Source organism: Oryctolagus cuniculus, chromosome 5 (genome assembly GCF_964237555.1).
Source record: "Oryctolagus cuniculus chromosome 5, mOryCun1.1, whole genome shotgun sequence".
NCBI lineage: Eukaryota > Metazoa > Chordata > Mammalia > Lagomorpha > Leporidae > Oryctolagus > Oryctolagus cuniculus.
This window is the reverse complement of record NC_091436.1, coordinates 38,171,673-38,196,792: the sequence shown is the minus strand read 5'-3', so window position 1 is coordinate 38,196,792 and position 25,120 is coordinate 38,171,673. Positions and strand designations below refer to the sequence as shown.

The window sequence follows — 25,120 nt, the reverse complement described above, 5'->3', positions numbered from 1 at the left end:
ATTTTAATAAAAATCACCTTTGTTCATGTCAAAACTTTCACATCAACATAATTAAAATAAACAAGACACAGGCTACACTATAAACTTGTAAAAAAAATGTGTAAGTTTCAAATCACCTGTAGCTTTCATAATTTGAAGATTTAATTAGATATGATGATTATGCAGATAGTCCAAAGGCTAATACATTACTTACTTGCATTAATATAAATTAAGTTGAAATATTTCGCTTTGAATAACAATCAAGAAAAAAAAAAAAGGTCAGAGACCACAGTCCAAACTAGGAAGAGCCTACATGCATTTGAAAATTGAGAAATAATACAACAGAGAAGGTGCAATGTCTAGCTTTAAATATCTAATTTCTGAAACAGAAAACACAACAGAGAGCCCCTAGTCAAAGGAGAACTTTAAGACCACAAAGCGTCTTAATTTACCATACCTTTCCTTCAGTGAGTGGCAAATGGGGGGCTTTACTTGGGCTTCTGACTTCCTTCCTGCCGTCTCCATCTTGCACCATAGCAGTGCTGACAACTCCAGGGCCATAGGGTGAAACCTCCCCAGCAGGGCCAGCAAACTCCTTCATAAGACTTTGGTCCACACCAATTGGGGCTAGCCAAGAAAGAGAATTGCAAATTACAGGCCGAGTGAATGGGAAAACTTTACAGGACTTTTACCTCCTAAACAGATCATCAGGCAACATATGAACAATGAACAGAACACAGACCTTGCTTGAGTTTTGAAATTACCAACATACAAAATAAACTTGTTTTTAAAACTTTCACCAAGCCCTAGAAGTATTCTGAATTTTAACCTACTGAATGAATTTCACCAGGACCTGGAATCACAGATTTTTGAAGGATATACGCTGCTCATGGATTGGCCAGTAGGAGGAGCTCGAAGACCAACTTAAATGCCAGAATCAGGGCAAAATGTCAGAACTACAAAGTATGTTAGATTTTAATTCTCTAGGGTCTCTTTGATCTCACTTAGATTTGTTTCTGAATCTAAGTAATGGAACAAATAATTATCTAATTATGAAAGTGATTTGTTTCAATAAGTTAAGAATTCCTCCATAAAGGAACCCTTGATTGAAACACCATGAGACAAGATAATAAAGGTAGGCTCTAGGGATTTAATTTTTATGTTTGTTTAAATTTTTTTCATTTTCTAACCCCTACCCTGCTGCATGCCTCCAGCTAACCTATGGTAAATCTGATACACAGACATCCCTCCATTGGTCCTCGAGTGAATCTAGCCACTGTGCACTCCTTTCTTCTCTCCTACAGATGGGGAATGCAAGGTACCCTCAAACTTCAACAAGGCAAAATGAGTAGCAGCTGGCAAACCTTCTCCATCTGAAGTGACTACCCAAACAAAAGAACTAACTACCGGAAGATCACTTCACCACATAGAGTGCTTTACTGACACTGTGTGGTTTGCTCTGGGTTCCACATCCCTGGAGGAAGCCTAGTAAACACAAGAGCCTTTAGGCTGAAAGTGCACCGAGGGTAGGAACTGTGTGTGGTCTACCATTCTGAACCTGGAAGGCATCAAGTAATTTCAATCCATGGATCACAAAGTACTTCTCACACTACACCCCTCACCCACTCCGTCCAAAACTTGCTTCTTTTCTAGTCTTGCCTTCTTCACACACATTACTCTTACACTTGCACCAAAATGCTCAAGCCAAGTCTTCCAGGACTCTTTCTTGACCTCGCAATAGCAAATCCAGCAGAATCCTTCTATATATTTGTAAATGTGGCCAATTTTTTCCATCTCTGTTACTAATATCTCACCAGGAGCTGACACCAAATCATATTTAAACATTAAAATGAACTCACATCTTATATTAAATATAATTTTTTAAACTTTTGATAAAATTATACTAATTATCCCTCAGAAGGGGTAAAACTATGCTAAGTATACGACTTATGATTGATGATTTATAAGCATACATTATACATTATACATACTGAGGAATTATTGCAAAATGAAAAAATGTGACTAAGAAATGGTTTCAGATTATGATACTGAAATTTAAATATGTATCAAATTTAGAGGTATAAAACTACTGACTTTGCACACTTGTAAACATTTAGTAATTCCAGTTTGCAGTTTTCTTTTCATATTTTGGAACTAATAAATTTTTGCAGGTCTCAAAACCCTTTGTGGAACCCTACAGGCTCAGGCACTGTGTCTGCAACACCAAATGGTTAACTGACCTACTAGAACCCGAGATCAGATGACCATCATTTTCACCTGGACTATACCTACCAGTCAGCCTGCTTCTTTCTCAAGCACCCCAACCATTCTTTTATACAACAGGATTTTTTAAAAGATAATACCAGGCTCTGATGTGCACATACACCAACACATATACATACTCACCCTTCATTAGTTTCCTATAGCACTCAGGACAGAAAACCACATTCTTATTATGGTCTGTGAGCCTACAAGACCCCAGACTATTCTCCCATCACTTACAAATTCTCTCCCATCTTATATCCTTCATCTCTGCTGCTTCTGCTACCTGGAATGCTTTATTATCTCTTGCTCTTTTCATGGCTTCCTCCTTCCAGTCTTAAATGACAGATACACCTTTCCCTGAGGATCCTAGCTAAGTGATCTCCCTGCTTCTTAGTACTTCCACTCTTGGAAAATCATTGGCTTCCCCATCCCAAATGCATCCTGATTATTAGTTCTCTCAAAAGACCAATTTGCTTCCCTTTTAGGTCAACGTTCTAATCCTGAAGAAGTCATACTGCTGCTCTAAAACAACTGCTTTAAGATTGATTTTTATTTTGATATTTGGTTGTTGGATATCCCATTGACTTTTACTTTCTAAGAAATTACTAGGGAATTTATTTTAATTTGCCAAACTCTAAAGAGAAAATTATTTATTTTATCTAAATTATTCTAGCCTCGCTTAAAAAGCAAACAGGAAAAAGAAAATACAAAACATGGCAAAAACAACAAAGAAAAGTGTATTGATGGAAAGTGGAGAAAATAAAGCTCAGATCCAGGTTACCGAGTAGCCTTGCTTTGGAAAAAAAAGACCAGCCTTGCTTTGGAAAAAAAGAACTAAGTCCTAACCAAAGAGTTCTCCGCCTGTCTGGTCATGTATTGGCATGAAAAGCCTCCTATTTTTCACAATAACACAATAATCCTTTTGATGACTTGCCCATCTGATGAATTACAGTGTCCAAAACACAAAGGGAAAAATAATGGATTATTGTGCCATGTTTGCTGCTTTTACTTGTAAAAATCATTGTTTTCAGAAAGATACGGACTCCCACCACCCTCTGTACTAACTGCCTATACAAGATGGTGGATTTCCTTGAGCATGGTTTATATACTTCAAAGAAAATACACTGGTTTATAGCTCTTTAAATCTCTAAAATTTGCAATATAAGAGTTATAGAGCCTCATACTTTAAAACAAAGTCTGAAAACAATGTTCCAGAAAAAGAAAAGACTTTTCTCAGGGCATTAATCAACAATGATTTTATTTATTTAGTACTTATATAAATTCTCTGGGGAAATTGGGTGAGGCTTATGAAATACTTATATAGGTTGGCACAATATTTTAGATATCCTTGGGAAAGTGTCCAGTTGTTAATCAGCTATATAGTCCATCAATAGTTCTCTGAGGCAGGTTTATGGTCTCCTATGCATACCTTTGTCACCTTCATAAAGTTATATGGAAGATTCTCTATAATCAAGATAGAATAACTATAAATAACACCAAAATCCTACCAACAAATCCTGGAAATTATATTTTGGGGGCCAGTATTGTGGCATAGCAGGTAAAGCTGCTGTCTGGGATACCAGACCCCACAGAGACACTGGTTTGACTCCTGGCTGCTCCACTTCCAATCCAGCTCCCTAATGGCCTGGGAAAAGCAGAGGAACATGGTTCAAGTGTTTGGGCCCCTGCAACCCATGTAGGAGTTCCAGATGAAGCTCCTGGCTCCTGGCTTCCACCTGCCTCAGCACTGGCCATTGCGGCCACCTGGGGAATGAACCAGAGGATGGAAATATCCTCTCTCTCTCCCTTTCTCTCTCTCTCCCCACACCCCATCTATCTATATCTCTGATTTTAAAATATGTAAATAAATCTTTAAAAAAGAACTAATTTTATAATTAACAGGTTGAAGAAATTTAGCCATATACATTAAAATCAAGTCAAACCTGTAAACCTGTTTGTCCAACATCTCATGAGAAAGAACTATTAATGAACATTTTGAGCAATGAAATACAAAGAAAACATGTTCAGAATGACAGCTTCAAAACACAAGATTATTTCCCATAAGTAACAGTTCTTTATTTTCCTAGAAAAAAAAAAAAAAGATGGCAATCCATCTAGCTTCCGTTTAGTGACCTTATTAACTAGACCATCTTTTTCTTCTGGATTAGAGGAAGATGAAAGGAATCCATATGGTCATAAGTATATTTACCTCCATCTAGACTCCTGGAGACCCGTTTACTGGAGGTGCGCTCAAAGTGTGGAGCTGGCCTGTCTATGAGGGTGCTTGCCTGGCGGGTCTGCGCTTGGGTGCGGCCACTGTAGCGGAATTTGGACCCCAAAGTCAGGAACTTGGCCTTTGGTGGCTGCTCTGGAGACACAAGCCTACAGGGGAAAAACCAGGAACAAAATTAGACTTGATAGACTTTCTTCTAAAAACGTTAGAACTATGTGTTTTTCAATCTCTTCTTTTAAGTATGACGACTCAACAGCAATGTTAAAATGTTCTAATTTTAAAAAGAATATTATTTATAAACCCTCCTACATACATAGCTTTATGATGGTGATGAATAAATCCAAATTCATGTATTTGTGAATGTTTTCTTAAACCTGAGGAAAAAAGCAGCTGTTCTCAGTGTGTATCAAGGGTTATTTATTTGTGCTAGCCTAAATCATTTCTATAAACACATATGTTGGAATTCTTGCTCTTAGCTATAAGTGCCAAGTAGCAAGCCATTGCCATTAGTAATTCTTAATATTTATGCCTGTTTCTCCTGGGAAAAAAACATCTAACTTGAGAATCTGTTCCATCAAATGAATCTTTCCCAAGAAGAACACAACACACAGTGGATCTGCAAATGACTCACAGCCTTGCTTGCCAGCACAATTCTACTGCGTCAGCCCTGGGTTCATAATGAATGAAGTCAAACTTGCTTGTTGTCAAATATTTCCAGACTTAAACTAAAGCATGTTTTTTAGCAAATGAGCCAATCCTTTTTGGAACACAATGGAAACTGTCTCACTTTCACTGTTTGATCACGAGCTGACAAAATGTCTTAAACAAAAAGAAAAAAGATAAAACCTTGGAGCTCTTGAAGAACTTATAAATAAGGAAACTTCAGTTAACGATTCAGGAATATCGAGAACTCCATGTTTCCTATCACTTCCTAAAGAAGAGTGATTTCCTAATGAATCTCTATCATTTTAACTATTTCTACACATTCTACACAATTTTTTTAAAGTAACTCTTCTTTGTGTTCAATCAACAGTGAAAAGATCCAAGTTGAGGTAAAGCTAGACATGGTAAAAACCAGAGGCAATACTCCATGATTCTCGACAGTGATTGCCCAGAGAAACAGCAGGCTAGAATTAAACTGGTAACAGAATGGCCTTCTTGACGTTCACCTAAGTGAACAGAGGTGCTTCTTGAAAACTTCCATTTTCTGCCAACAGACTTTCAAAGGAAACACAGATGATGATTCTGAGAAATACAATCTGACGATGGACAGTGCCTGAAATTATACTTTGGAAAGAGCTTTGTATTCTTAAATTAGAGTGTTGGAAGAATAGAACTTCAGACCAGAAAAGCACCCTTGGCCTGCTATGAATTGTCTTTTTCTCTAACAGTTGAGGAATGAGGCACGGAGGTTAAAAACCCCAGCAGACTGATTATGAGAAACAGGCATGAGGAAAGTGGTCATTCACAGAGCAACGCTTCTTGGTAAGTTGAATACGGCAAAATTTCTCCAGCTAGAAATCCAGACAAATATGATCTTAAGAACACTCTGTAGAAAAGCAGTGATCTATAGAAAGGATTGGCGGCAAGCTCATCAGTGCAGCAACTGACTGAGAAACACTCATTCTGTTTAAAAGCTGATTAGCCGGGGCCGGCACCATGGCTCACTTGGTTACTCTTCCGCCTGTGGTGCCGGCGTCCCATATGGGTGCCGGGTTCTAATCCCGGTCGCTCCTCTTCCAGTCCAGCTCTCTGCTGTGGCCTGGGAAGGGCAGTGGAGGATGGTTCAAGTGCTCGGGCCCCTGTACCCACATGGGAGACCAGGAAGAAGTTCCTGACTTCTGGCTTCGGACTGGCACAGTGCTGGCCATTGCAGCCATTTGGGGAGTGAACTAATGGGAGGAAGACCTTTCTCTCTGTCTGTCTATAACTCTACCTGTCAAAAAAAATTATCTTTTATTGCATTTTCCATGAAGTTTTTGAAGCACATTCATCTAAGGGCGAGGGCAGCAGAGGTGAGGAATGTGGAACTCAGAATCAGAGAGGTGAGTCTGTAACTCCGCTCAGGTACGTGGTCCACTGTGCTTCTGAACAGGCACCCACTTCTGATTATCTTCCATCTTGGGAGTGAGGTGCAGATGAGCTACTGGATAACAAAGCAATTGATTCTGGGTCTGACAACAATAAATGCTCAATGAATGTAAGCACCTGTCATTTCTAAAACGATTATTGCTTTTATCATCACTATTCAGCAGAGAAACCTGCTGCTTATCCAGCCTAGTCCTGCATCATAAATGTAACATCTTAGCTTTATACAAGGCTGGCTCGTGTTGTCTTTAGGAGAGATTTGTTATGGCTACCAAGAGGAATTATAAACTTTTCAAGGATTTATATGATCAGTGAAACTTAGTCAGATGGATCCATGTATACTTTATGAGTTACATTTCTCCTCTAAAGTGAGTATATTAGTCTTGAAAATAGTCAATTTAACTTCACAAAGAAGTCATTTGTACCAGTTGATCAGTCACTTTAAAAACAGCACACTGGGACTGGCGCTGTGGCGTAGCAGGTAAAGCTGCCGCCTGCAGTGCCGGCATCCCATATGGGTGCCAGTTGGGAGTCCCAGCTGCTCCATTTCCAATCCAGCTCTCTGATATGGCCTGGGAAAACAGTACAAGATGGCCGAAGTGTTTGGGCCCCTGCACCCGCACGGGAGACCTGGAAGAAGCTTCTGGTTCCTGGCTTCAGATCAGTGCAGCTTCAGCTGTTGCAGCCATCTTGGGAGTGAACCAGCAGATGGAAGACCGACCGACCTTCCTTCCTTCCTTCCTTCCTTCCTTCCTTCCTTTCTTTCTTTCTTTCTTTCTTTCTTTCTTTCTTTCTTTCTCTCTCTCTCTCTCTCTCTCTCTCTCTAACTCTTTCAAATAAGTAAAATGAATCTTAAAAAATAAAAGCACACTGAAAAAGCAAGAAACTGAGAATAATGATGACAGTGATGAAGATAAATATTATTAGCTACTTGAAATCACTCTAAGTTTGTTTCACATGTGTTATGTCATTTAATTTTTGAAACAATCCTATAAGGTAAATACAATTATTATTAGCATTACATAAGCTTGATGAAAAGGGAAACACAGAAGAGCTGAGTAACTGACCATAATCACACAGCTGTATATGGTGTAATGCCAGTGGACTCCAGGTCCAAAGGAAAAATCTTAAAGATGAAGGGTCTAGATACACAGCTTTATATAAACTAAAGATAGGCTAGCATTTGACCCCACAGGTACAAAAGTGGTAAGGTCAGGATGCAGGGCTCAGCCAGGCCCAGCCAATTGGAAAGGCTGATATTCAAAGAGGAAAGGGATCTGAAGGGGTTAAGAAGACTTCTGACCAAGCAACTAGAGGGACAAACCACAAGGTGTGGGCTGTGTAGGAAAGAAGTTAAGCCAGGAGGGATATGATCAGTGCAGTGGCACATCAGGCGCAGTGCAGTGGGAAGAATGGCAGCAGGTACTGGGCAGTACAGGCTTGGGGTGGAAAGAAAGGTGGTTACAGTCAGAGAGTAGAGTCTGAACACCTGCAGACAGACGAGATCTGAGAGACGACAGGGCACGCCTTGGGCCTTAGCAAAGGACACGGGAAGGGAATGCAGGCAAAGGGGAGGCAGCATAGAGGAGAGCAGAGAACCCTGGGCTTGATGCCTGAGTAGCCTGATACATGTGCCACCTCCTAACCAGGACAGGCTCCCAGCAACACCACCAGGTGGTTTTCTGAAATTACCTGTAGAAAGTGTGATGCTCCACGCACACTTTCCATAGCCTTTTTGCTGCCCGATGATTCGGCAGTTTGAATCCAATGGTGCTCTCAAACTGTTCCAGCTGGAATAAACCCATAAAATAGATCAGTGTATTTCCAAAGGTGCTGATGAGGAGCTACGGAAAAACAGGGACTCACAGGTTCCTACATAAAGGAAGTAATTCTTCTAAATAAAGGTAAATATATCTAAGTGATCATATAAAATGAATTTTTCTAGAACTGCAACATTATTTTCAATGTAAAGCAAGTATCAACTACTCAAATAAATCAACTATTTGTCAATGTCCACTAAACTCATTTGATTACCTTGGTATTGACTTCCACAAGCTAACTGATTCAACAACAGAAAATGAGCCACCATGTATGCCAGGAACATGTTACTTCTATTCTAAGGAAGGCGTGGTTAGCTGCATTTTAGAAACGGGAATATGAACATGCAGGTTTATTATCGAGAACTCTGAGTTTTGGGGCCAGCAACATGGTGCAGCAGGGTAAGCTACAACCAGCAGTTACGCCAGTATCCTATACAAGTACCAGTTCAAGTCCCAGCTCTTCCACTTCCAATCCAGCCTCCTCCAATGTACCTGAGAAGGCAGTAGAAGACAGCCCAAGTACTTGGGACCCTGCCACCCATGTGGGAAATGTGAATGTAGTTCTAGGCTCCTGGCTTCTGTCTGGCCCAGCCCCGACTGTTGCAGCCATTTGGAGAGTGAACCAGTAGATGGAAAATCAATCTCTCACTATACCTTTCAAATAAGTAAATCTTAAAAAAATCATTTAAAAACCTTGATTTTTTTCACCATGAAAAATAAAAAAAGTTCAATCTCTTAAAATTGTAGTAGAAAAGAACTAATTTATCAGGTGGCTGAAAAGAACACTGACAACTGATTAGTTATGCTAAGGGCCACATGACATTGCTTACCTCTGCTGGTCTAACTTTAATGTAGAAGTTACTGCGCTTATAGGAAATTTTCAAGATTTTCGGCCAAGCAAAACGATTGATTCTCAGTCTGTCTTTGTAAATGAGAAGTCCATTAGCGCACACGCCCAGCTTGATGTCCACGCCTTCTGAGTCCTGCCAAGCATAACCATGTGACCACAGTTGGAGGTATGAAAATTGTACAGATGAGTAGGCAAAATAGCTGTCTCAAACCAGGACAAGCAGAAATGCCAACTTAACAGGTTCCTGTTTAAATTTTAATGATAATACACACATTAATAGAAATAGTAGGACAAACACATATCTTAAATAGTTACAGATCAGATCTGATTTGCCAAAGAGTTAAGGAAACCAGATTATAGGACATCTTTAAATTGTGTAATCCATGTGTTCTCACACTGTACTGTAAGAGCTAACAGCAAAGAAAGGACACAGAGTTAGATATCCTGAATATATGAGGAATAAAATGTCCTCCTGGAGGCCATCCCAGCCCTCAAGGACAATCTGCCAACCCTATAAAGGGCATTCAGCCATTTTCCTTTAGGCAAATTTATCTCAGATGCATTACCTTAGCTAACAGCTGTTAAAATAATGCCTAGATTTTGCAATACACCAATGACTTGCATGGAAATTTCTCCTCTTGGCTGACAGTGTTGAAAACTCTGAATTCTTTCAAGTAACTTTTTAGTAACTTAGAATGTTGTCATCCAGTTCCCATTAGGCATTCCTTTGGCTGGCACATTTCAAACTACTCAGGGGAGTTAATAATAGCTTTCTTTCCCCAGAACTTTAATTTGGAATAATTGACAACCTAATCAAAAAATTGAAAGAATTTTTAAAACCAAATAAATTTTATGCAGTTATTAAAAAAAAAACTGTCTCTGGCATTTCAAGCAGTGCCAAAGATCTAAGATGGACAACATTAAAAAAATCTACAAATTCTAGTTTATCATTAAGGGTAGATCTCATTCAAGTTTGTAAAATTTAAGAATACTATTTAGAAATTTTTCACATCTTCAGAAATCATTCACAAAACGTAGTAAATTCTCACCAAAAGGGCTGGCACAACCATGACATTTAGTGTAAGTTCCAACTCAACAAAATCATACCACTATAATTTAACACTACTTATATCAGTTAAAAAAAAAAGTGCAGTACTAGATAACAGATATCAGTTGCTTTCTCTGCAGTGATAACTGAATAATTCAAATATACAAACAAATTACATTGGACCAACTTGCGCAGCTTAAAAAAAAATCTAATCCTTAGGGTGCTTGACTCACCCTTCTCTTGGCAGCCACAATTCTCTCGAGGAACAGAGTAAAAAGCTAGTGTGAAGCATACACAGGTGCCCCAAGCAACTTGGCACCCAACACGAATGGTGTGTCTGCCAAAGACATCACTGCCCACACCATACAGAGCCAGGTGGAAGAGTAGCTGAGACGGCACTTCCTTACAACAGACAAGGCCATCTTCATTTCAAACGCTGAGCAAAGCTATCTCTAGTCTGGTACCATCTTTGGATGGGTCAATCTGACTTAAAAATAAACACCACCCGGAGTCAAGTAATACATAACTGCTTTATAATTATCCATATTTGTATGAACAGAAATTATAGAAAAAGAAAGGGGATAAACAAAGATTGTTCTGTTTTTTAATTATGCCACTCAGCAACAAAGTCAGAAATATAACAGCGACAGGCTTTCCATGAAGTTCTCTCCTTCTAGATCTGGCAATCACTGTCTGCCCCAACCCTCCAGTCCTGGAAGGGCCACTTTCACCAACCTTGGCAAGGTACTGGTCTTGTGCTTTCCCTGCACCTTCATTAAAAATCTGACTGCGCACGCTTCAACATGTCCTAACTCTAGTGTGCCATTAAGAACTCTTCTCATTAAAAAAATACGAAAAAAAAAAAAAAAGAAAAACACCTAATCTCAAGGCAATGAAAATAAAGGCACAAAACTTTAACAACATGAAAAGTCCTTTTAAACTGTTACAGACATTTTTTAAATGAGTCACACATATATTACTTGTCAAATATTCTCTAATAAGTTTATCAAACATTAAATGGAATGAAAAAGTAAATGCAACCTTGCATTTTTTAAGTGTTCTGTCCCTAACTAAACAGCAAGAATTGACATTGTTATACTTAAAAAAGAGCTTGAAACTTTCTATTTTTCTAAGATAACCTATTAAAAATCAAGAATGCTAAAACCATACACTATTGCCACCTGAGAATGGGTTTCTTATGGTCAAAGTAGGAAGAAGTAAGGTTTATAACAGTGAAAGCAACCATGTTAGAAAAATAGTTAAAGGCTTGGGAAGTCTTTAGGAGCCCAAACCTTTCTCACCTCCTTCCCTCATTCCTCTTTCTTGGCTAACTCAGCCTCCTCTTTCCTCCCATATAGGAAATGAGATGAAAACCATGTAAAGGATCAGGAAAATCTTAGTTGTATCAGAAGATATCAAGCAGACAGGACTGCTTAGTAAGACGTGACTATAGGATGAAACTTTATTTTCTGCACTGTTTTATGGGGTTGTAAATGTAAAAAATCAAATTTTAAATGAGTTGGTACAGGTGACAGCACTTCCAAAAATTAAGGGTACAGAGCATGTGGTGATTAAACATCATGGTACCAGAGGCTGTTTACTGAGATTAGAAAACGTATATAAAAGCAAGCTGAAACAAATCTAAAGAAAAATGATATTCATAGTAAGACCTCATCTTAAAAAGGTGTGAGAATTCAACTGCTCAGAGGTTTTTAAGAAAGAAAACCAAAAAAATACTAAAATATTGGCAGTGCTTATTTCTGTATAGAGTAGTAAATGATTTTTATTTTATTCTGCTTGCCTTTAGTTTCTAAGATGAACATGTATTACTTTCATGTTTAAGATATAAAGGAAACCACTGAGGGGAAAAGCACACTTTGAAAACATGGAGTACAGTTAATAACACAAAGACAAAAACAAAAAAATCAATCTGAAGCCCCGGAGGGAAAATATCTCCGAGTGGAAGCCTTTCTTAGAGATTGCTCAAAGCATATAATCTGGGATTCCTACGCTACACCTAAGTTTGGCAGGGTCTTTTAAAAGGAGGTTCCCTCCAGATATTGAATTAACTCCAGACACACTTTGCCAAAGCCAACTGGTCTTTCCTCTCATTCTCCTCCACTGTCTGCACTAAGCGATTGTCTAAACAGAATCCTGACATAGCAGATGTTTGTTACTGTCATCCTCCCAAGCCAACTCACCCTCTCCGACCACAGATCTTCATTACTCCACTCTTTTACTACCTCTCAAATTCAACTGCAGGTGCTTCAGCACCTGGAGTCTGGGGCAGCCTACCAAGTCTTTTCACAAAGCACAAGATCAACCTATCAGGAAAAGCCCTACTAAGGCTCCTCTCCCTCACAACCCAGAAGTTTTCTGGAAGGTGGTCATATCTGTTTCATATTGGCCCTTTCATCCTCCCTAAGATCTGTTCTCTTCTCCCAGGACACAGGTAAAGGAAAGAGCTGCGACACAGGCAGCACCTGGCCTAGCCAAAGCTGGGATGCAGAATAAACCAGGATGGGGGTGAAAAACACTGACAACATGAATTTCTCCATAAATACCCATGAGATGATATTAATTTAAAAGGCTAAAAGAGAAGAAAGCAACAGGTGGAGAATAAATGATCCCTTCCACAACCATAAACCCCATAACTAGTCAAAAAAAAAAAAAAAAAAAAAAAGCTACAGAGATCCTCAGGTGAAGATAAATAGCGTTTCCCCATAAGTTTTAGAACTGGGCTGTTCTGAAACCAAAGCCCTCTCAAAATGTCAGTCAATAGAACAGAATGGTGCCACTTCCTGTTCATTTACAGTACCTTGGCATGATGTAGGTCCACACCATACATGGAAAGCCTCTTTGCATTTTCTAAGAACTGAGAATCAGCTTGTGCTGGAGACAGGCCCCTGAGAATCAAAACAAACAGCATTATTTTATTAGTAGATGGAAAGGAGATGTAGTCAAGATGAGGAAAGGGTGTGTGAGCTTAGAGAGTCTGGGGTAATCCAAGTAACTCAGCTAAGTTTGCAGGAAAGTAGGAAACAGGTAAGAAACTCAACTCTCAATCTCTAGCATTTTTCTCTTATAACTATTTAATCTAAACTGCTGTTTCACAACGAGGTGTACCATTACCCCCACACTTTTTATCCTAAAATTTTTTTTAATTATTTCCACTGGAGAAAAAAGCTCTGAGAACAATGGGAACAACTTAACTAAGTATAAAAAAGATTTCATCTTTCTGAGAAAATGCATTCTTACTTCTTAATTTTACTTTGCTACAATTAACCATAACTAAAATCCAAATTACTTGTACTTGATCTTACACCTTTTCACTCTTCTGTCCATACTAAAATTATTTCGATTTCCTATCTATTTATGTCCCCAAATATACAAATTTTAAGCTCTGAGAGAGTAGGACCATGTCCCATTCATCATATACCCATAGCATTTCAGCACCACACATTCCAGCAATTATACAATAAGTGTTTGGTAAGTAGAATTTAAATAAAGTTAATAAAAATTTACATTCAAATACCTTCATTTACAGTTTTTAAAGAAAAGTCTATGAATGTGATCTATTTAAAACCTTTTAATCTAGGGGCCGGCACTAGGACATAATGGGTAAAACTGCCACCTGTATCACTGGCATTTCACTTGGGCACAGGTTCAAGTTCCAGCCGCTCCACTTCTGACCCAGCCCCCTATTGGTATGCCTGGGAAAGGAGCTTCATCCAGGTCTCTCACGTGGGTAGCAGGGGCCTGAGCACTTGAGCCATCTTCCACTGCTTTCCCAGACCCTCAACAGGGAGATGGATTGGAAGTGGAGCAGCTGGAACTCGAGCCAACACCCATATGGGATGCCAGGTCACAAGCAGAGGCTTAACCTCCTTTACCACAACACTGGCCCCACTAGTCAATATTTTATAAAATTATAATACTACAGATATGATATAATTTTACATCAAGAGTTATAAAAGTCTGAATAAAAAATCCATGTTCAGACAGATATCAAAGTTCTCAAGGTGTAACATGGTATTAAATCCCTCAGAGAAACCAAAGGGCCATATTCTGTGGTTTCACTAAACCTTCTGTGCAGCTCAGCTATCACTCCTACATCCATCACCACACACGTCTTTTTAAAAATTAATTTATTTATCTGGCAGGCAAACTGACAGAAAGAGATAGGGAGAGAGAAAGAGAATCTCCCATCTGCTAGTACTCTCTCCAAATGGCCACAACAGGCATGGCTGGTCCAGGCCAAAGCCAGGAGCTCCATCTGGGTCTCCAGTGAGGGTGGAAGGGGCCCAAGCACTTGCACCATCATCCACTGCTTTACTAGGGGCATTAGCAGGAAGCTAGATCAGAGTAAAGCACCTGGGACTAAAATGGGCACTCCGATACGGGATGTCAGCATTGTCCCTGCCGAAATGCTGGGAACTACCACCAGATTTCTAACTCAAATCTTGATGCTTCGTTATCTCCCAGGTCTTCTTGTCATATGTATTAATGTAAACAATTAAAAAGGAGACAAAATAAGTAAAATGCCAAACAAGTATGTGGGTATGTTTGTTCCATGCATACATGTATCTGTGTGTGTTTAACAGGTAAGGGATGGGACTAGAGACAGTGAGATGTCGTCACAGTGCAAAGGACACTCTTCCAATAAATTTAACTAGATAGTCCCATGAGCACAGCTCTTCATATTATAGCCATAAAAACAACAAAAAACTATCCCAAAGCATGCAGATAGTCTTGACAGTCATGAGCATAGCTCTTCACATCACTGTCCTAAAGACAAGGCTGTCAGTGCTAGTTGAAGCTCCAGAAGGAAAATCTGGATAATCCCATAACCTGTCCTCAAGTATCTAGCAAGTATTTCAAGAGGTGATACTGAAATTTACCACAGCCATCCTCTCCTCTCCTCTCCTCTCCCCACACCCCCCTGAGCAAATCAACACAGACCTGTGGGTTTTATGCAGCTCAGCCACCTTCTCTTCCAGCTCCTTAGTCTGTGTGGGTGCAAACTGGAATTCACTAAGGTCAATATTGCCATGCTCTTCAGGGTCATGGTCCCCAAGTTCAGCCTGCAGTGTGTAGGATCCCAGGAGGGCATGAGTCACAAAAGAACAGGGCAGGCGGCCAGAGGCAATGTCCTGCCGAAGCTGAAGGCACAAGAAGTATCTGTGAGGAGCAGGGGGAGAAAAGGGTTGGAGGAGAACAATTAGTCCCGTTTGGGGGGCTTCTAGTCCTTAACTTTTAGTGTTCTTTTGAACACAAACATACAAGGGAGATACTTCATATCCATAGCAAAAACCATCTCCTCTGATAGGATGTCTCACCAGATACTTGGACTCCTAAACTTGTAGCCTATTTAAGGAGAGGAAGTCCAGAAGACTGCTTCCTGGAATGGAAATCCTGAACTCTTCTTTTGGCAATACTTGAACCATGATTAATATTACAACAAAGACTTTTGTGACTAAAGTAAAAAAAAAAAAAAAGTTCAACCATTTAAACTGTCTCCTTAGACTTAAAACTGTAATAAAAATTAGCACACCCCTCAATAGCTGTAAAAATGAATGAAATTTTAAAAATAATTGCAATCTTAGTCATGTCCAAGAAAAGTTAATGTCACCCACTTTTTATCAGCTCTATACTCCTTACGCTAATTTCTTCCTATCCTGAAAACCCTTTAATAATAATCATTAAGTAAGTCTCCACTTTGAAGCTTTTGCCCCTCCTACACCTACCCCACCTGGAAAGGTAACTTGCTTGGTTTTTAGGAAAGACATGGACTTTGCAGCCTGGAAGACATGATGCTATGTGACTTTCAGCAATAAGATTTATTAATATAAAACCAATCTCCTCCCTGTAGGATGGGAAGAACTTTACCTCCCCGATACTACAAATAAAATATCTGACATTATACCTGTCAATCAATAACTGGCAATGATTATAATTACTAGCCATGGCAATGACAGTTATTCTCATTCAATGTTCCATGTGGCTTATTACAAGCTGAAAAAGAATTTTTGTTTTCAACTAAATAGCATGCAGAAACATGTACTTTATATTCTCTGGGAAAGTTTTCTTTTCAGCCTCATTATCAATTCTTTTTGGTGACATTTTAACATTATTTCCACTCTCAAATTTCACGCAGACCCCTCTGAAGTAAATGGCTGTGCCCTCATTCTTGAAGATTTCTCAGAGACTGCGATTCCCACGGGCAACTGGTCACCTTTCTGTGGCTATTTTTGCCCAGACCAGACTGAGTTTTAAGGCCCAATTCTCTTCCTGCTCTCTCTACTCCCAACACATTTCAAATGCAAGTGCTGGCCTCTGGTCCAGGCTTCCTTGTTGATTGAGTCAGATGACACATCCCATCACACCATGGCAGGGTAGTTCATCACCCGAATCTATCACAGGCAGGGCAGGGACTCTGTTTATCATCATCATCATCATCTCATCGTCATCATCATCTCACAGTGGGAAAAGTACTTTCCATAAGACAAGTACACAATGATTTTCTAAGAGAATAAAAGTCTTCTATTACTATAGTCTGGGTATTTTTATGCATTGCAAGAACTCTTTTTAAGGAGAATTATATTTCCTTTACCCCTCTGTGCCAGGAGAACCTAAGTGTAACTGCACTCACTTTTAGAATTACTTATTTGAAAGGCAGAATGACATAGAGAAGTAAGAGAGGCAAGGGAAGAGTGAGGGAGAGAGAGACAGAGAGCAAGAATTCTTCCAACTGCTGGTTCACTCTCCAAATGGCTACAAGAGTTGAGAGTAGGTGAGGCAAAAGCCAGGAGCCAAGAGCTGCATCAGGTCTCCCACAGGGTTGGTAAAGGGCCAAGCACCCCTTTCTTCCCAAGCACAACAGCAGTGAGTGGAATCAGAAGCGGAGAGCTGGGGTCCAGCTGGCACTACTATGGGATGCCGTGTTGCAAGCAGTGCCTTAATGTGCTGTGCCACAACACCATGGCTGGCACTTACTTTAGAAAACTAAACTTTAAAGTATAATTCCAGGTTATCTTCAATTCCTAGTTTTCCATAGTTTATGGCACTTTTAGAACCTAACCACAAAGATTCCATCTTACTGCTTCTTCATATATTATTTTCTGTACCTCTCAGGTTGGTTCTTTCCTCAGTTTTCAAAGACTAAGTCTAAGCCCCCAGAACTCCAGATAAAAACTGGCAAGAGCTTCCTAAATTTACCAATGCCATCTTCTTCACAAAGCACGAGAAAGCATTTTTCAACACTATTCTGAATAATGCTCTTGCCCTCCTCAAAGCCTACCCTGCCTTCTAAATGTTCACTTCAGTTATGGGGACGATAGCCGTCACAGCATTCAGGCTACCAGATCATAAATACAGGCAAGTGGCTGGTCCCAGGCTGCAGCACTGATGCCTTCAGCTCGATCAGTAGACTTTATAGTTCCTTTCACCACCATGAGGGGGACTGTTTCAAGCCCTATTTCTATGAAAAAGCAACGCAGTTAGCAATGCTATACAGTGCAATCATCAAAGGATTATCATCCCCCAAACAAATTACTGTAAGGAATGTCCCTACAGAGAGGGCACTGGGTCACAACTACTGGCATGGGGCAAATTCACTCTTGCAGTGATGCTCTCCATCCCACACCCAGACCCCGTCAGGTTTTATGCTCTAGGCAGCTCACTGTGCAGTTACAAAAGCTAGAATTGATTATTAGCTGACGCTAATTCACTCAGAGCTTAATCAGTACATCAGAAGTAATTAATTAATACCTTAGTGCATTTCTATTCAGCAAGCAATAGTAAAGGAAGAAAAGTTTAAAAGGACTGCCATGTATCAGTATGCACTTTTTAAAGCATCTGCACAACTTGACGTCCAACAACAAAACTGGCCTAGCAGAAAGCATCAGAAGCACAGGAATCAGAGAGACAGAGCCTTTGCTAAGATCCACCAGTTTTCTCCAGCTACCTACACTGCAGTTGTCCTGGGCCATGTACGTAACCTTTCAAAATATGTATAAAATCACACTTTATACTTAATCTTACCAAAGCAAGAAATCCTATAAATGGTATTCAGTCAATGAGGCCTAAGATATCAAGGTGATATCATAATCTCCTTGGTTACCATTCAAATACTCAACCACTCTCAGAATCAACTGCTCTCTTACTCCTAAACTGAATTCTTTATTTGCAATTTAATCATCTGTTCCTATAGCCTACATAATTTCAGAGGAGATGTAAATAAAACAGCTATTGACTCTCCAGAAGAAAGTCTACCAAGTTAGTTGAGAGGACAAAAAATGACCATTTCAATTAACTTAAATTTCATTTATTTATCATTACATCATCTTTGCAATATGAAACTATGTATACACAGGCCCACATGAGCTATACAATTAAACCCAATCTTCATATTGAATCTTCATATTAAACGCCAGTGATTTTTTAAAGGAAACAAAGTTGTCAGCAATATATATTTTTATAATATTCCATTCCTCAAATATAAATGGATACAATAAAAGCAAATAAAATTTTTGAAACTGGCAACATTTCAAGCTATTTGGGAGTAATCATTTCTAACAAAACTTCTAAAACTTAATTCACACAATATTATTTTGGTTTTCAATACTGAAATTACCACTATGTTCTCCATTGGGCAGAAATGAGAGCTAAGTAAAGGTTCATCTTAAAATGTAATGATAAACTACCTGGTGATATCTTCTGTCAGTTGAGATGGATCAGGAGGATAAAACTTCACATTAAAAGTGAACAGCCAAGGAAGATCTGAAATTATTAAATATCAAAGTTATTCGCCCACACAGATGACTACTTATTTTGATATAATACAGAGTAATCTGACTAAAAAAGTCAGTTTGCAGAATTTTGTTTCTTAATTACTATTAGTATCACAAAGGGAAAACTAAATGACAAATAAAATACACACCCATTTCATAAATAACCCACCACCAAAGAATTCACTGGTTTTACAAACATTTATTAGTACTTCAACAAATGCTTTGTGTGGTGATTCATTATGCAAAAACTTTAATATACTCTCCTTACAACAGTTCTGAGACAGGACTTCTCAGGTTTCATAGAGGAGATGTAAGTATACTCCTACATAGCATATACTTCGCTGCACTGTGCCATCAAGAATGAAAACATTAAAAACTATGTCATAAATGACTTTTTAAAAAGTTAAAACACTGCTATCTATTTGTTAGCATTTAACTAATGTTTTGCTGTATACTGTTCTGGATGGCTTAGAACAAGAAATAAAGAGGCTCAAATAATTACACTAGCCTGAATTTATATTTCTGCTCAAAAGGTATAGTATTTTTTAAATAAAAACAAAAATGTGTGTGTGTGTGTGAGTGTGTGTTTCTAAGTTATTCTACTTTATTCTATATATATTTGAAGGCCTCACAAGAGCTTTAATTTACGGACTTGACAAAGTTTCTTGAATCCCATTCTCTTGTTCAGTGCATCACTTTGTCTTTTTCTCAAATATTTACTAAATGGCTATACCAAACATGCATTTTAGCTGGATTTTGGCTCACACATCACTACTCCACTAACAAAGTCAATCCTGCGAACTCAAGAAACAGATGTCAGTTCTGCTCTACCTATTTAAAGCATACTAGTAGAATATAATATTTTCCTGAATATCAAGAGATATTATGCTGTTTCTTAGCCTGTGGCACCACACTGGCTGTGTCAAATATCCATGCAATGTGTATACATTTACACTTCTCTGAGGTGACTGCTAATCCACAATCAAGCAAAGCCATCATGGATTATTTCTTAAAAGCTTATTTGTTTTCTCAGCATTAACACTAGCATATGCTTGCCTAGATATGAGTATGGGCATACATTTCTGTGAGAACATCTATATTTTAGGATATATAACCAAATCTAAAAGTTGTTGAAATGCACCAATAATGTTATCTTTTAACTGATGAAACATATATATTTGTGGTGTAAAGTATGTTTTGAAATATAAATACACTGTAGAATAGCTAAGTCAAGCTAATTGATATATGCATTACCTCCCAAAGTTACCATTTTGGGGGCCTGGGAACACGTAAAACCTATTAAGTAATTTCCAAATTAAACTTTTGATTATATATTGTTATCCTAATTGTACCTAGACATATATAAAACAGTACAGCTGGCTATGGATTGTTTATGCATATTTATGACATGTAAGCCTTAGCTTTACAATTTTATTTGTGCACGTTGCGCGTTCCAGAAAACAGATTTGGCCCTTGTCTTAAGAAACTCAAAAAAGATTAACATGTACTTTTGCTAATTGTCTATTAACTGAAAAGTAACAATAAAATCACAGCAGAGACTGGGCTGGAATAGAACAAACAGTTCTTTCTTCCATTTTAAAACAAGCAGAAAGAAAGAGGAAAGAGGTAAAACATCACTTCCTAGGTCCACTTTTACGTTAGTCAGGAGACAGTACAGGAGGCCATTTAAAACTGGACCCAATAGTTTTAAAAAGTCTAATCCTATTTGTCACTGGTATTCCTCTTGCCAAACCACGAGGGCAAGTGTCCTGAAATAATTCTTTAAAAACTTCACAAATAATCAAAACTTAAGAATATGATCCATAATCAGCAATTCTTGCCTTTCATGTTTTCCCAACACATTATTTTAAAGTTTTCTTCCAAAAGCTTTGAAACTTTTTAAAATGTTTTATCTCCAAAAGGAGGTTTCTGAAAGTAAATATCCATAACTCTGAAATGAGTAGAACACACATAAACAGTAACAAAACAAAGTCATAGGAAACAACTCAACAAAACATCAATCACGGTTCAGAAGTTGTCCTTTTCTAGATTTGGGTCACTTGGCAGGAGTGCTTGTAGAGGAAGTCTAAGAACTAAGCATCCTTACACCTTGGTGAAGTCATGCCCTTTGCAGAGTGTGTAACAACTGCAGAAAGGACAAAGGGAGGATTCCAAAGCTTTCTGGTGCAGTTTCTTCCACAGTATCAACATATGTAACTGTCTACTTAGTCCTTATCTTTTCCCCTTTTTGACCATGAAGCAACTATAAACGAATGAAACGCCAAGATAATAAATGCAAAAGAGGAAAAGGCAGGGAGAAAACGAGAGGTGGAAAGTCAGGAACAATACTCAAAAGACAGAGTGACCACCATGCCAGACTGCCTGGGACTGTCCCATTTCCTGAAAAACCCCGCAGGTCCTGGGCAAATCTGAAAGGGTGGTCACCTTGATCAAGGACATTTTTAAAAGGAAAAAAAATACATGCCTGGAATTAAAAAGTAGAGTAGAAAAAGAAAGAAATGATAGGAAGATGACCAAAAAGAATAGTAATTCAAGACAGAAAAAAAAAAAAAAAAAAAAAAAGAAAAGAATGTGGAGAACCTAAAATGGGAGACAGAAAGCAGATAGAACAAGAAGCACAGCTTTGTTCCAGTGTTTGAACATTAGGAATAAGTAGGGAAATGAAATCAATAGAAGAGGGAATTCTGCAGGTTGGTTCTCAAGGAAATGGCTTCTCCCTGGACAATTCAGTCTAGATGAACCGTTAGGAATTTACCACTCTTCAAATTCTGCTCTCCAGTCTAAAACTTCCAGCTGTTCATGTCTCCCTACTTCCTCCTCCTCAGTCACTGACAGACCCTAAAGTAAATGAAGTATCAGATCCTATACTTGAGATTTCTCTGGGGTAATAATGTTTCCTGGCACAGATGTGTTGGAGCCAGCCACAGGCAAGGCAACCTGCAGAGGCAGAATTTAGGAAGGGAAATGAAGGTGCTTAGAGTGGGACACTAGACATCATTTTGGAATTCTACAGCAAGAACAAACTGGCAAATGGGAAGAACAAGACAAGCTGGACTAACTACAACGCTAGGCTCCAAGAACATGTACAACAACCTCAGACTGCAGCGAAGGAAGAGCCCAGAAGGCAGTGACCTGGGAGAAGTGAAAATACTGTTCTGCCCGCTCCTCATCCTCAGAAGCCCAGCTCCAGTACATCTGTAACCATCAGCTGAACACCTCTGGGGACTGAGAGATGCTAAGCAAGGAAACAAACTACACATTTCTAAAATGAAATGGGCAAAGCAACAGTATTAGGCCTACCACGGGTAAAATTTATATAAAAAGTGAAACTTATTTTAAAAAGGCAGATTTTCATTCTTTCCCAGAAGAAAAGCTCAGATGTCACATAACTGTGGCAGACAGTGTAAGGGAATATTTAGGAACGTGAGTCTAAAAGAATCTCCTGAAAGGTAGGAGTCTCGAAGCCACACAGAAAATAAACAGCTGTGATTCCACAAATATATTATTGACATTACTAACTTCTCAGACAGTATAAATAAAACTAGAACTGATCATTCCTTCATATCATGTTAGCTATTCTGGTCTATAAATTTCATTAAAGACAGTAAGACATAGATGTAAAGATTAACTTAAAATTTTTAAAGTATGATTATTTAAATACTCACTTCGAAGTTGTCTCTTTATTTCTTTTGCAGGATCTAGCCAGTTCTGCATGGGGAGGAAAAAAGTTTAATTTCCATAAGAAATACTTCAGAGCTCAAAATGGAACACAGTTTCAATTTACTTTTTTAAGCGTAAACATATTTTAATATAGTCCTGTTCAAAGCAGCTTTCACCTATTAGCATTCTACCAGGCTACAATTGATTTGCTTTTGAGTGTATATGTGTGTATGTGTATGTGTTAAAAACAAAAATATGCAAATAGTTTTAAAGTGGATCCTGAGGGCTGCATTCTCTTGGGTCTACAAACAGTATGAAACACAATGTATCTACACACAATGTTTATAGAAGAACTGCCAGCAAACAGCCTCTAAGGACACTGAATTGACAGTTCTTTCATGACTGGTCCAGTCCATAGTCAAGAAGAATTAAATTGTGAATAGGAAACTATTGGCTAAAAATCTATTCACCGCAATTGAACACAAGTATCTTAAATTCTAAAGCCAACTCTTCCTTTCCCTTTGCCTCCCTTTTTTTGGTAACTGTATGATGCTAAGGAGGAGTACTGTCACATCAGATAATATTTTCCTTCCTGAACTTAATATAGCACCTTCTTTCTTTTTAACCTAATTCCAAGCTCGAAATCACAATCATAAGGAACTCCTTTTCACTCCCCCACCATTTCAACCCATTGAGAAAACCAACATAAAAACGTGCTGGGAAACCACTGTAACACTTTTAAACAAACAAATTTAGACCACTAGATAAGAAAGCATCTATGGGCATTGAATATTTGTCTTTCAAGGCTGTAAGCAAAAGAGCCACACAAAAAATCTAATATTTTTGTTTGCATTTTTATACTTCTCCCATTCTATATTCATCATTACTAAAGTTTACCTTTATCTTCACTAACAAGTAGTTTTTGAGATAAAGAAGCCAACTCAAATAATGACTTTACAATAAATTTTATTCACTCTATTAGGTATTCCAAATAGTACATTAAACATCTGTGCCGAAATAAAATTTCATTCAGACATATAAATAGCAAACAAAATGTTTACTGTCACACAGAAAATAACCATCACCTACTGTCTTAACAATATATTGAAATGGTACAACAGAACACGATCTTACACTATTAAAAAGTACTAACAACATGATGCTTTGAAAGCAGAGTTGCATGGACTCCTTCAGATTTTGCCACGCTGTTCATGGCCCGCACTCAAGGCAGCAAGGATCTAAGGTGCGCATGGTTCTGTCCTAACACTGGTTATATTCAGACCACTCAGTAAAGAGCTGCCAGAGCCTGCTCTAGTTTCACATTACTGGTGTCCCAGCTGCATGAGCCACTGATGTGAAAGGCCAGTGGGACCCTGTAATGGTACCTCCAGTGCTATGTTAGGGAACAGCTCTAATTCTCCCCTCAGAAAAGAGCTTGGCATTCAGCCTCCATGCCCTGCAGCTGCTGTCCCACACAACAGCTGGCTCACAAATGGCCAGCTATGAGTGCACAAGAATGAGAAAAACAGATCATTCAGTTTCTAGCCCAGACTGGACAAGCTGGAGAAGAGGTGAAGAAGGGTCAAATGGGTGGCATTTCCATCCAAGGAAGTTAACTACCACAGCAAGAAAAACTGAATCAAAGACAACTGGTGTCAAACTGAAAAGAAAACAAAAATAAATCCCCTGACCATTAACAAGGAGAAAGAAGAGAATAGCAGGAAAACTGCTGGTGTCAAAGGCAGGTTTCCTAAATCCCCAGTTTCAGTGACAACTGATAAAGCTGCCTGCTACATAAGAACCATAAACAACCCACCTGCTCCAGAAGATGGTAGAAGCAGCCTCATCTGTGTTCCCTGCCATCTGGTGCCTTCTCCTCTCACCTAGAGCACCAACCCCTATTACCAGAGAGTTGCTGCAGAGCAGGAGAAGGGTCAAGAGAGCTCTCCAGATCCAGAAACAGGAGTGACAAGTCAGCCAGCCAAATTCAGATTCAGTTTCATTCTTGGGCCACTTTCTACCACCTTGTCAGCCAGAACACTGAAGGTTAAAGTGGCTTCTTATCAGACCCTCATAAGAAAGACTAAGTAGCAGAATTTAGCCAATGCGATCAAGCAGCAGCCACAGAGATGACTCCTTCCAATTGCCAACATGACTTTGTGCTCTGAACTACACTACTTCCACACTGTGCAAGCTCCATTCCTGCCAAGAAGTGTGGTTGTCTTCCCGTTTTCTAGGACTACAACTTTGCAAGAGCTGTGTAGACCACATTTTCCACATCATCCAGGGTACTTGGAAGTTTGGGGCCATTGGTAATCCCCTAATTAGTGCCTGTTACCAAAAAAAGCTACACTTGATTACTTC

The 25,120-nt window shown here is 38.9% G+C and overlaps 1 protein-coding gene across 50 annotated transcripts in view; it reads right to left on the bottom strand.

Moving 5' to 3' along the window:
- The window catches only part of EPB41L2 (erythrocyte membrane protein band 4.1 like 2), a 244,336-nt gene that overhangs the window by 51,232 nt on the left and 167,984 nt on the right, over window positions 1-25,120 (bottom strand). For all 50 annotated transcript variants that reach the window (XM_017345371.3, XM_070073565.1, XM_070073581.1 and 47 more), the window contains exons 5-12: window positions 22,762-22,804; window positions 18,989-19,064; window positions 15,246-15,464; window positions 13,102-13,189; window positions 9,216-9,368; window positions 8,258-8,355; window positions 4,454-4,626; window positions 437-606 (exon numbers count right to left, since the gene is read on the bottom strand). In XM_017345371.3, the coding sequence (XP_017200860.2) occupies window positions 437-606; window positions 4,454-4,626; window positions 8,258-8,355; window positions 9,216-9,368; window positions 13,102-13,189; window positions 15,246-15,464; window positions 18,989-19,064; window positions 22,762-22,804 (1,020 nt within the window). The remainder of the gene's footprint in view (window positions 1-436; window positions 607-4,453; window positions 4,627-8,257; window positions 8,356-9,215; window positions 9,369-13,101; window positions 13,190-15,245; window positions 15,465-18,988; window positions 19,065-22,761; window positions 22,805-25,120) is intronic.